Source organism: Saccopteryx bilineata, chromosome 3 (genome assembly GCF_036850765.1).
Source record: "Saccopteryx bilineata isolate mSacBil1 chromosome 3, mSacBil1_pri_phased_curated, whole genome shotgun sequence".
In the NCBI taxonomy this organism is placed as follows: domain Eukaryota; kingdom Metazoa; phylum Chordata; class Mammalia; order Chiroptera; family Emballonuridae; genus Saccopteryx; species Saccopteryx bilineata.
This window is the reverse complement of record NC_089492.1, coordinates 210,242,802-210,256,207: the sequence shown is the minus strand read 5'-3', so window position 1 is coordinate 210,256,207 and position 13,406 is coordinate 210,242,802. Positions and strand designations below refer to the sequence as shown.

At 37.2% G+C, this 13,406-nt stretch overlaps 1 protein-coding gene across 2 annotated transcripts in view; it reads left to right on the top strand.

Moving 5' to 3' along the window:
• PKN2 (protein kinase N2) overlaps positions 1-11,729 on the top strand; it is a 180,263-nt gene extending 168,534 nt beyond the window's left edge. For both annotated transcript variants that reach the window (XM_066268724.1, XM_066268725.1), the window contains exons 19-22: positions 4,438-4,580; positions 9,243-9,350; positions 9,556-9,636; positions 9,723-11,729. In XM_066268724.1, coding sequence (XP_066124821.1) covers positions 4,438-4,580; positions 9,243-9,350; positions 9,556-9,636; positions 9,723-9,926 — 536 coding nt within the window. In that variant the 3' untranslated portion in view covers positions 9,927-11,729. The remainder of the gene's footprint in view (positions 1-4,437; positions 4,581-9,242; positions 9,351-9,555; positions 9,637-9,722) is intronic.
• The last annotated feature ends 1,677 nt before the right edge of the window (positions 11,730-13,406 follow it).

Below are 13,406 nucleotides of genomic sequence, written 5' to 3'. Positions count from 1 at the left end.
AGCAACTATATGTTAATGATTCCCAAATCTGGTCTTTCCCTTCCTAACTTATAATTCTACTAGACAGCTCTTGCTGATCCAGTAAGTATGTGAAATGCTGTACAAACAAAAATAGTTTATTTTCCTGGGATAGATTGTTGATAGTGCCACAGTCCTCTCAGTCTCCCAGTTTAAAAATGTGAAGTTATCCTGTTCTCTGTCCTCTTCTCTATTTTCCACATCCAGTTAATCATCAAATTGTGCTGCTAACTACCTTCTTAATATATCTTACAATTTTATTTCCCCTCTAATACTGCCAACCATCATTATGTTTTGCAGGACTACTTTAACAATCTTGTAACCTTTCCTGTCTCTAGTCTTTTTCTCCCTCAAACCAGTCAGCCATGTAATTGCCAAAATACTAAAGGAGTGCACATAAATACAAACCTAACTATGGCACACTCCTGCCACAAATCTTTCCATGGCTAGATGTGATAAATAGCGCCCTTCCCAATCCACTTGCCAACCTTTCCAGCCAGATCTCGTGCTACTGTCTGCCTACCATTTTCTGCTTCAGAAACAATGAACTGCTTACAGTCTATCTCTACCACTGTCACCCATCCCAATTCCATTTGCTGACCAATGTCTGCTCATCCTTAAGACTCAGTCAGGTGTCACCTTTTCACATAAATTACCTGAGATGACTCCTATTCCAACTTTTAAGTCATCTTTAAGAGTCATTCTTTTAAGTGTTTCCAGAATATCTTTCTTTTACAATATAATAACATTTTCAATATGTATTTTTCCTCCAGTTTCCTGTAAGCTTCTTAAAGACAAGAATTGTGTCTTACTCTCATTTTTATTTTCACACCACTTAGCATAGATGCCTAGAATATAATAGGTACTCAGAAACTATGTATTCAATACCCAGACTTAAGTGTATATTTCTTCATTATTATAAAAATATACTTAGTACGTTATAGTAATAATAACTAGCAATTTTTGAGCACTGTGTGCCAAGCAATTTGCTTAATGATTCATATGCTGCATATTCATTTAAATTGTAACAATATTATGAAGGTAGGTAACACAGATGAGGAAACTAGGTTTTGAGGTAAGACAGTTTTCCCATGTTCATATGGCTAATAAATGGCAAAGCTGGTATTTAAACCCAGATCCTTATGACTCCAGAGCCTGATGTTAAATTAACTACCGTATTTCCCCATGTGTAATGTAAGATGCACCCCTTTCCGAAAAATTTGAGTTCTAAAAGCTGGGTGCATCTTATACAGTGGTTGTAGATTTTTTTACTTGCATTTCCCACTTTTTCACGCTTTTTGAGGAGTTGTATGAATTTTATGATGAATAAAACTTGAGTTCAATAACTTTATGTAATACTTTTTTTTTCTTCAAATTTCAGGCCCCAAAATTAAGGTGCATCTTATACATGGGAATGTCATACGTGGGGAAATACAGTACTTAAATGGAGTTTTACCAGTGTGACGTCTTAGAGAGTTGGGCCTACTTTCAACTTCCTTTTAAAGTATCAGGACAAGAAAATTTATCAGAGTGAATGAAATATGATAACTCTATTATTATAAGTGGCATGGTATATCATTACATTAAGATATCACAGAGTTATAATATTATTTTTAAACTAAAGGAAAAAAATTAGAGTAGTTTTATCCTAAAAATATGACATAGGTAATATGTTCTAGTTATGATATTATGGCACAATAAAAATCAAGAAATTAGTTCTGTTTCTATCTTTGTTAACTTTTTTCTAATATTGGTCAAGGCATTTAAAAGAACTATGTAGAACTTACATAGATAATAAATCCTTTTTACTAGTAACATTTTATTGAAGAAAAAAATATATAAGCAATGTTAAAAAATTTTTGCCGGCCCTGGCCGGTTGGCTCAGCGGTAGAGCATCGGCCTGGCGTGCGGGGAACCCGGGTTCATTCCCAGCCAGGGCACATAGGAGAAGCGCCCATTTGCTTCCCCCGTCCTTCCTCTCTGTCTCTCTCTTCCCCTCCCGCAGCCAAGGCTCCATTGGAGCAAAGATGGCCCGGGCACTGGGGATGGCTCCTTGGCCTCTGCCCCAGGCGCTAGAGTGGCTCTGGTCAAGGCAGAGCGACGCCCCAGAGGGGCAGAGCATCGCCCCCTGGTGGGCAGAGCGACGCCCCTGGTGGGAGTGCCGGGTGGATCCCGGTCAGGCGCATGCGGGAGTCTGTCTGTCTCTCCCCGTTTCCAGCTTCAGAAAAATACAAAAAAAAAACACTTTTTTTGCCAAAAAATAAAATTCTCCCACCCTAACGTGCTAATATATTTATGCCGTTCAAGACTTGGTCTGTAGAATTACAAATTTGTTTGCTATTTCAGTCATTATAAAGCATGCCTTTTATATTAGACTAGAGGTCTTTTCTTTCAAGTGCTTTCATAAGAAGAAGCTTATGAGCTTTTAACACTAACCCTTTGAGTAGTACGAACATTCATGTCCATCCTCGTGCCTCCTGACCACCCAGAGTATGATCGTAACAAAAAAAATTTTTTTTTTTTTTTTTTTGTATTTTTCTGAAGCTGGAAACGGGGAGAGACAGACTCCCGCATGCGCCCGACCGGGATCCACCCGGCATGCCCACCAGGGGCAATGCTCTGCCCACCAGGGGGCGATGCTCTGCTCCTCCGGGGCGTCGCTCTGTTGTAACCAGAGCCACTCTAGCGCCTGAGGCAGAGGCCAAGGAGCCATCCCCAGCGCCTGGGCCATCTTTGCTCCAATGGAGCCTTGCTGTGGGAGGGGAAGAGAGAGACAGAGAGGAAGGAGAGGGGGAGGGGTGGAGAAGCAGATGGGTGCTTCTCATATGTGCCCTGGCCAGAAATCAAACCCAGGACTTCTACACGCCAGGCAGACGCTCTACCACTGAGCCAACCGGCCAGGGCCTCGTAACAAAAATTTTTATGTAAAAAATGCGTAAGGCAGCATTAAAAAAAAGCAAATGTGTTTTTATTGTTTCCATAAATTGGTTATCAAACAAACATGATTTTAAGTTAGTAAAACTAACTAAATTCAGTTTTTGAAAAAAACTCCCCAGGGTCACCAAGCATGAAAAATGCTCACTACTCAAAGGGTTAAAATACATTGAGACCTTATCTTAAATATGTAGAATGTATATTTAATTAACTAAACTATGAGGAACATGTATTTTAAAACTAGTTAGCAAAAAATATTAATACCATATCTTTATGTTACATAACTCATGTTTGGTGAACTCTTGATTTTCCAAGGGTTTGCTTTGTATATTTTCCAAACAATATTTAATGTTATTTTATAATGAAGCAAATAAGCCTACTAAAAAGATTGAATTGAGGCTTGACCTGTGTTGGTGCAGTAGATAGAATGTCGACCTGGAATACTGAGGTCACTAGTTCGAAACCTGGGCTTGCCAGGTCAAGGCACATATATACAGGAAGCAACTACTATGAATTATTGCTTCCTGCTCACCCTTCTCTTCTCTTTCTCAGAATCAATAAATAAAATCTAAAAAAGAAAATTGAATTGAAAAGGTGAAATTGAAGCTTACGATTCCTTTTATAACTTTTTAGCATCACTTGTAATGACAAGAGAAAATAAGTAAATAAAGTATGAAAGTTATTTATTTTTACCTATTAATTAATAAAGTTACTGCACAGTTTTCTCTATACCAATTTTTAACATCTTTAAAAGCCTTTGGTATCATATATCTTGAGTTTGGTGACCATGTACTAATGTCCAACTTTAATTTTGCTTCTTTAAGGGTATCTTTTGATTCTTAGTCTAGTGTCCGTAAAGTCATAATGCACTTTTCACTGATCACAGGAAAGCAACAAAAGATGATAGAAATGTGAGATCTGCACTAAATAAAAGGAAAACTCCCAGTTTCATACCTATTCAGTGCAGTTCAATGTGGGCTCATGCACAAATTTTTTAGAGCTCCTTAGGTAGCTATCCTGTATAGCCTCTACATAGACTCATCACTGACTGATGGCCTACCAGAACGGGGTTTCTCTACCAAACTGCCGGTTTCCTTCAACTGCTTATCCCACCAAGTAATGTTATTCCTATGTGGTGGTGCTTCGTTATAAATGCGCTGATACTCACTTGCACTTTGGTCACGGATTCGAATTATGCGAGCCACAGAACACACTGAACTTTTCTCAGTACCATCCACATCTTGACTGGCATGGCCATGGGCTGCTCCGCTGTATACACAGTGTTACATCATCATCTGCTCATGCGCACATACTGCCACATCATCCTGCAGAAACTGGGAGGGTTTTCCTTTTATTTGGTACAGATTTCACATTTCTATCATCTTTTGTTGCTTTCTTGTGACCAATCAAAAGTGCACCATGACTTTACGGACACACTGTATATTTTTCTTTGCTAACAAATATTTAAATTTTTACATTTTTCAGGAATGGGCTATGGAGATAGAACAAGCACTTTTTGTGGCACTCCTGAATTTCTTGCCCCAGAAGTATTAACAGAAACATCCTATACAAGGGCTGTGGATTGGTGGGGCCTTGGTGTACTTATATATGAAATGCTTGTTGGAGAGGTAAGCAGTCAGAAAGAAAAGAGAAAAAAATGATTGAAAGAACAAGGCATGTCATTTATAAAACCACTTAATATGTCTCCTACATAAGTGGAACTTAAGTTTTATAAATATTTAGAATATACCTATAGTTCTATATGACCTTCACTATCTTTTTAGATTTTTATATTATCTGTGGAATGTGTTACCAATGTTTCAAAAATAGTTTTGTATATTTTGATATTGCTATGGTTTTATAATTCCAAGATATAATTATATAACTGATCATTTCATAGAAAATAGAGTAACAGGAAAACTAATGAAAAGAATGTTTTCTTTACCTGTAAAGAAAAGTCAGCTATACCTTAGTCAAAAATAAATGTTACTTTCAAAAACAGTACAGTGGAATTGGAAAGATTGCCTGGCCAGGCAGTGGCGCAGTGGATAGAGCATCAGACTGGGATGCAGAGGACCCAGGTTCGAAACCCCAAGGTCGCCTGCTTGAGCACAGGCTCATATGGTTTGAGCAAGGCTCACCAGCTTGAGCACAAGGTCGCTGGCTCGAGCAAGGGGTCACTCGGTCTACTGTAGCCCCCCCGGTCAAGGCACATATGAGAAAGCTATCAATGAACAACTGAGGTGCCACAACAAAGAATTAATGCTTCTCATCTTTCTATCTCTCTCCCAGTCTTTATTCCTATCTGTCCCTCTCTCTCTGTCTCTCTCTGTCTCTGTCACAGACACACACAAAAAGAATTGGAAAGATTAACTTTTTTTTTTTACTCTTTTCTTTAGATTAACTTAAAATAAATTTCTAGGGATAACTTAGTTGTACACAGAAATTTCCACCACTTTGCAAATAGTGAATTATATCTAGTAGGTAAAGCAGTAATAAGAGGCTAATCTATTTTTTTATAAATTGTTAGCCATGATAAATTAGGTTGGAATAGGAAAGAGTCAATATTTATTTAGGCAAGTAATTGAAAACTATTTAGAGGGATTTGGTGATCCTGAGATACAAAAAAATTATGGCGTTGGTTCTTTGTTCTATAGTTTTCCTAGTGCCAACAACCTGTCTTGTACATTCTTGGCATGAATAAATTAGTAGCTGAATGACTGAATGCCCAAATTATTGAACTTCATAAATTTCTAAAATGTTGCTGTGTGATTGTCACATGATAGCACTTACCCCAGAAGAACAAATAAGTGATTTTTGTTCATCCAAACAGCAGCCCCATTTGGAATGTCAGAAAGTAGTGAATACTTAGAAAAGGTGGAAGAGAAATGTTTAATTAAAATGTTTATCATGGCCTGACCTGTGGTGGCCCAGTGGATCAAGTGTGGACCTGGAACGCTGAGGTTGCCGGTTCAAAACCCTGGGCTTGCCCGGTCAAGGCACATATGGGAATTGATGCTTCCTGCTCCTCCCCCCTTCTCTCTCTCTCTCTCTCTCTCTCTCTCTCTCTTTAAAATTAATAAATAAAAATCATTTAAAATGTTTATCATGTACTGAGCACTATTGTTTGCTTTATAAATGTTAGCTCATTTAATTTTTCAACGACCTTTAATAAACTCAATACTTATCTTAAAATTTTTCAAATGTATAAATAGAGACAAAAAGAGGTTTAGTAATACAGCTGTCATTTGGTGGAACTTGTATTTTAAACCTGACTGTCTAGCTTCAGAACCTGTTCCTAAATTATTGTTCTTTGCTACTTCCAGAATATAGCATTGAATCCATCCAACCGTAAGACCGGTAGCCTGGAACTGAATTGTTTTACCTTTGTGTAGAAAAGCTGCTGTGCTATGGTTTTGTTTTGGGGTTTTTTTTGTATTTTTCTGAAGCTGGAAACGGGAGTCAGTCAGACTCCCGCATGCGCCCAACCGGGATCCACCCGGCACGCCCACCAGGGGGTGATGCTCTGCCCATCCAGGGCGTCGCTCTGTCGCGACCAGAGCCACTCTAGCGCCTGGGGCAGAGGCCAAGGAGCCATCCCCAGCGCCCGGGCCATCTTTTTGCTCCAATGGAGCCTTGGCTGCGGGAGGGGAAGAGAGACAGAGAGGAAGGAGAGGGGGAGGGGTGGAGAAGCAGATGGGTGCCTCTCCTGTGTGCCCTGGACTTTGGCACACCAGGCCAACACTCTACCACTGAGCCAGCCGGCCAGGGCCTGTGTTATGTTTTAGGATTGAAAGATGTATTTTTCTCCCTAATCCATGGTGGTCTTTACTCTCTAAGCATGCCAGAAGTACTTATAATAGTTGTTTCTATAAACTCTGGCATACTTTAAATTCCTTTTAAGAAGTAACATTTTTGTTGCTTTGTTTTATAAATGTAGCATTCTGTTACTATGAGATTTAATTAAATGAAAAGAACTAATCCTAAAACTCATCAGTATACTTTATAATTTTATAGCACTGGTGAAATTTTAGCAATGCCTTTTTTACCTATGATAAAAGTGAGGTTTGGCTAAAGTTTATGTCTAATTTCTCTATTATTACAAATAATTGAAAACATACTGGATATATCATGCATATTCAAGTTGATATTTGAAATTTTTATTTGTAGAACTGAGGACTGGAAAGACTCCAGGAGTAAATGGTGTGCCAGGTCTCCTTTCCCTGCGCCAAAGGCGGTGTCAGAGAAGTCACCTGAGAGACCCGGTAGATGCTTGGCATCTGGACAGACTTGCATTTTTATATGTGTTTAAAACACATTTGCTATTGTTTTGTTTTTAGCTTATAATCTATTTGCAGAAACAGGAACTTTAACATTCTAATGAATATAGAGGTAGATCTTTGCTAAATAGAGACTTATAGAGTGACAGTTTAAACACAGAATTGACTGATCAAATAAGAAACAAAAATGCTTCATATTACCACTTGATATTCTAATGGAGAATCTTTGTGAAATTATTTTTTTCTGACTTACCTTGATTCCAGAAAAACTTTATATTGTCCCACATAAGTAGATATTTGACTCATGTATTTTAGCTGAGTGAATGAAGAAAGTTTTGATAACTGAAAAGTTTGAAATATATCTTAGATATGAGCAATAGGTTAGGCAGCTCAGCTTCAGGAAGTTGGGTCCTGAATTTATTTTCACAGAATCTTCAAGTCAGAGATCCCTCTCTTTCCATTGATACTACTTCCTGCTTGTTTTTTCTTTTTCCTTTTTTTTTTTTTTTTTTTTTTCATTTTTCTGAAGCTGGAAACAGGGACAGTCAGACAGACTCCCGCATGCGCCCGACCGGGATCCACCCGGCACGCCCACCAGGGGCGACGCTCTGCCCACCAGGGGGCGATGCTCTGCCCATCCTGGGCGTCGCTATGTTGCGACCAGAACCACTCCAGCGCCTGAGGCAGAGGCCACAGAGACATGCCCAGCGCCCAGGCCATTTTTGCTCCAATGGAGCCTTGGCTGCGGGAGGGGAAGAGAGACAGAGAGGAAAGCGCGGCGGGAGGGGTGGAGAAGCAAATGAGCGCTTCTCCTGTGTGCCCTGGCCAGGAATCGAACCCGGGTCCTCTTGTTTTTTACTCTTTAGAATGTTGTAGGAAGCAAACATTCTGAAATTTTGAGGTAATAAGCCATCTTTTATAGTCACATTTTCAATATGGTTGAGAGTTTATCCCTTTGTATATCAGATTGTTATACTGAATGTAATTTAACTATTTTTTTATGACTCAGTTATTATTGTCATGACTAATAATTTTAGTATTTTGATGCCTACTGAAATGTCCCAAGACCTATTGTGTATATGCCTGGAAATATTGGGGAGGGAGGGGTTGTTTTGTTTGTTTTTTTAACAGAGAGAGAAGGACAGATAGGGACAGACAGACAGGAAGGCAGACAGATGAGAAGCATCAATTCTTCATTGTGGCTCCTTAGTTGTTCATTGATTGCTTTCTCATATGCGCCTTGACCAAGGGGCTACAGCCGAGTGAGTGACCCCTTGCTCAAGCCAGCATCCTTGGGCTTCAAACTAGCGACCTCACACTCAAGCCAGTGACCTCGGGGTTTTGAACCTTAGTCCTCCGCATCCCAGTCTGACACTCTGTCCACTGTGCCACCACCTGATCAGACTGGAAAGATGTGGTTTTAGAGTTCCTTTAGATTTATTTTTGTTGGCAGATCCTGCTTAGTACACTTATGATTCCTGCAAAATTTCTAGTTGTGTTTTGTGATGATTAATTTACTATTGGTGGTGAAAATCAAAGTATACCTATATCTGATCTATTTCTACAAACTGCTTTCCTCTGTAGTAACACTTATTACCATGTTCACCTTACCTATTTTCTTCTTTCCACAACATTGAGCTTCTTAAAGAGTGTGTCTATTATCTAAATTGTTCCCACTATCTTGTAAATATTTAAATTACTTACTGTCTGGCCAGATAAATGAATGAAATAAAATAAAATGAGTGAAATGAAAAATGATAAGATTTGACCAGATTTGTTAAGGTCTATGAAATAAATTTAAGGAAGATTTCAATAAGAGTATATGGTATATCCTTTAGGCAATAGATAGGTATCTGTTGTGGCTCCTTGTCCTTGTTTGTGTGATGTTTTAGTGGGATATTTGTTTGTTTATTTTTTTCACTACCTGGTTCTCAATTGTTCTTTGGATAAGTGGTAAGATTTTACTGTACTGAAAATTATTTTGTCTTAACTGAAAGATATTTCTTCTAGTCTCCCTTTCCTGGTGATGATGAAGAGGAGGTTTTTGACAGTATTGTAAATGATGAAGTAAGGTATCCAAGGTTCTTATCTACAGAAGCCATTTCAATAATGAGAAGGGTAAGAATTAATGGTTTATAAACTACTTAAATTTATTATATTGAAGGACATTTCCCAGTAGAACTCTAGAAATTGTTTTTTAGTTCATAGTTGCATGATTTAGACAAACACATACCAAAATAGATCAAAATCTTTACACATTATAAGATTCTGTGTCAGTGAAGTCACTGATTTTATTTTAACACTTTTTTTAATGTCATGTTAGCTACTGAGGAGAAATCCGGAGAGGCGACTTGGAGCTGGTGAGAAAGATGCAGAGGATGTAAAAAAGCACCCATTTTTCCGAGTAAGTATGAAAGTTTGAATTGTTCCTGAAACTGTAGCAATCAGAAGTAGGAAATTAAACTGGTCATTTTTTATTTTGTAATCCAGCTAATTGATTGGAGTGCCCTGATGGACAAAAAAGTAAAGCCGCCCTTTGTACCTACCATTAGAGGACGGGAAGATGTTAGTAATTTTGATGATGAATTTACCTCAGAAGCACCTATTCTGACTCCACCTCGAGAACCAAGGATACTTTCAGAAGAGGAACAAGAAATGTTCAGAGATTTTGACTACATTGCTGATTGGTGTTAAGTTCCTAGACACTGTGAATCCAAGCAGACTGACTGCAAGATGACCTCTTAAAATAGCAGCCCTTCATTTGCTCTCTGTGCCACCAGTAGCTTCTGAGTTTGTTTTTTTAAACACATGAAGATTTGTTTTAAAGTACTTCTAGTTTAACCTTCTTGAAAAGTAGCTTCTTGATGTATTTTCAACATAAATCTGAGCACTGGAAACAGTTTCATGGAGTTTAAGCTGAATGAATATCAGCTGTGAAAGTCTATCACAAATGAGTACTTTTGGATCAATAATCTTAAAAAAAAAAAAAAGGAAAAAGAACACTCTTCTGTAGTCTCTAGTGTTGCCACATGCCTGCCTTAAGTGGAAGGAAATGAATCAGTTAACTTCACTTAGCTCTATTTTTTAGAAGAATAAAAGGGCTTGGGATGCTATTGCTATTCACGCATAGAATGATTCTGTTTGAATAAGGCAAACACTCTTATTTTTTTAACGAAATTACTCTAATATCAAAAAAAGTAGTGGTAGTTTGTGCACATATTTAGGCTTTTTTTAATGAAATGAACTGATATCTTGTTTTATAAATTTTTTATATTTATTAGGAGAAAATTCTTATTGCCTTATCTTTACCAACCATGTAACAGAACCTCATAGCTTTCCAACAGAGCTACTTGCCAAACAGTTTTTTGTTTATTAAACCATGGTGAAATGAACAGGAACAACTAAACATCAGCATTTACTCAATATTTTAAGAATGAGAACTTCTGATTAGCTTGAACCAAGATACTGTGTTACCTGTAAGCATTCCCAAAGTCTAGACAGTCAGTATGCTCAGTCATACCTTATTCCAAAATTTGTGAACTGATTACTGCTCTTTTTGATATTCATTGTACATTTGTCAACGTAGTTCATCTTTTTCTTGTGTCTACTGTAGAAGGGAACTATATCTTTGTTCACACATAGGGTTATTATGGTATACATGCTGTGAACATGTATATGTGCAAGTTGTAATGTATTCTGTGTTGTAGGTTATTATTTAATTTCACCACTTCATCACTTTGTACAGTGGCCAAGCAGACACCTCAGACTCCAGCATGGATGTTAAGTGCATTTGTACATTGTAGGCCACTGGATCCAGATTTTATATTGGCAGTTCTAAGGGCAAAAGCAATATATAGTAACAGAATGTATAAATATTTTTGATAAAACAGTCTATATTTTATAAAAATTATTATAACACTAAAGCTGTACCTCAAAAGTCTCAAAAATAATTGATCGAGTACTTTTTACAACTTTCAGAGGATCCTTTTGTGGCTTTTTTTAATGCTCTTACAGGAAAGTCTTTTTGTAAGCCATGACTTGTCCACTTGCCTGGAGTTTTTTGGGTTTTTCTATTTGTTTTGTTTTTCCCTTCTAGTTCATGACTTCATTGTTTTTCCTTAATTCAATAACAACATTTTTGATTCTGTGCTTAGCGTATTAGGGTCATCATTACCTCAGGAATAGCAAGTTGTTAACTAATGATATTGAATTAACCATTTAATCACAGTGATCTCATGTCTTAAAAATTGTTTAAGTTTAAATCATGAGAAACATGAAAGCACATTTGTTTATAGAGAGATGAGCTAAAAACATTTATAAATACTCTTTAGCCTTGCCAGGGTTTGTTGGCATGTTTTTCTTGTACTCGAGAACAATTAAAATTGTTCAGAGATAATTCATATTTCCTTTTATATTGATTGTTACCCAAGATCTTTTGGGAGATAATCTTCTTGAAGGAGCAATATCTTGTTTCAAGTTTTTTTAAATGCCAGTTAACTTTTGGTAAAAAAACAGTAGAGGATCTTAGCTGGCTTTAATTTAAACAGTATTAACACAACATTAAAAAAAGAACACTAAATACTTTTGAGGTACAGTCTGTTCACCTTTTCTGGTTCTCAAATATGCATAAAAAGCAATGTCTAAAATAGGCTTTGAGCATTAAAAACTGACAACATTTTTGTAACTACACAGTGTACAGAATTTTTTTTTTAATTGAAGCCAATCACTAAAAAAAATTATAGGGCAGGGTATATTCACACAATTAAGCTGAAGAAAGCACTAATTTTTTTCTGTAGTTTTAAATATATATTTTAGTCAGATTTAAAAATTTTAAACTCTAGAGTGTAAATATATTTTGCTATTACTGTATGTGTAAATGACTGCTCAAGCACTTTGTGGGAAAATTAGGATATTTTAGAATGGTACACTATGCATTCAAATGAAATGTGCCTTTACTTATGTCATTCTAAGAAAAAAGTGTTTTGCAGTCATAAATACCACAAATGCACAAATTAAAGTTTAAATAGATTGTAATTTGTAACTTTGGTTTTAAGTATTATTCCTTTTGGGGAACTCTGTGGGTCAAAATATGCATTACCTTTACCATATTCAAGAGCTCAAAGACTTAACTTTTGTTAGCCTTCTTGCAGGTACTTTTTGTCCTGGGAAAGGGCAAAATCATGAAGATTCACAGCAAGTTGTTCTCTCCATTGGGTATAAGGTAGCGTCTTTTATTCAGTGGATATTGATGGAATGCTTTCTGTGTGCTCGACCCTGAGGATAGAAAGGTGGCAGAAACACATCTGTCTTGACAAATAAAGAACAGCGTGCATTAATGCTAAATTGCAAGCACCGAATTAAATGTATTTTTTTCTTGTTTGAGGTTAACTCTTGTTCTTTCTGGAAATAGACAAATGTAAACAGAATACTAGACATTATATAGTCATTCAAAAAATAGAAATGAAGTATTTTAGAAATATAAAATGATTCATGCTAGTCCCATAACACAAATTGGGTCATAATGGAAATTGTTATTATATGTGACGAGGTGAATGCTGCATTACAGATTCAAATCACACAAAATTTTTGCAGGTTCTGCTGATCTTCCCAAAAAACTTACGGTGAGTATGAGAAACCCAAAGGAACAAATGCCGATCCATGGCTCATAATCTTAATTTAGAATTCTTATTTACCTTCTAGCTGTATTTTGAGGTTTAGTGTTTAAGTTATTAACCGTGTGTGTGTATGTGTGTATATAAAAATATGTATATGATTATATACATATATTAATAGCAAGCTTTAAAATAACTTCTAAGTGTGAAAAATCTTGCATAATTTCTACTTCTTGTATTATGACTAAGTAGAAGCTCCAAAACCTCTATAATCTAAGGAACTTCTTGTCTCATTGATGGTAGGAGTGGTCTCTGGCAGCCCTCCCCCCAAAAACAGCAGACATGAGCATGAATGTGGGCAAGCTAAGGTTTCAGCACCAAGAGTGAAGGAGTGCCCAAGCACAAAAGAGAGACTCCTCAGAGGCTGGCACTGGAAGAAGAGTCCACACAATAGGCCAAAGAAGTAGGAAGTGGGCCTGACCTGTGGTGGCGCAGTGGATAAAGCGTCAACCTGGAAATGCTGAGGTCGCTGGTTCAAAACCTGGGCTTGCCTGGTCAAGGC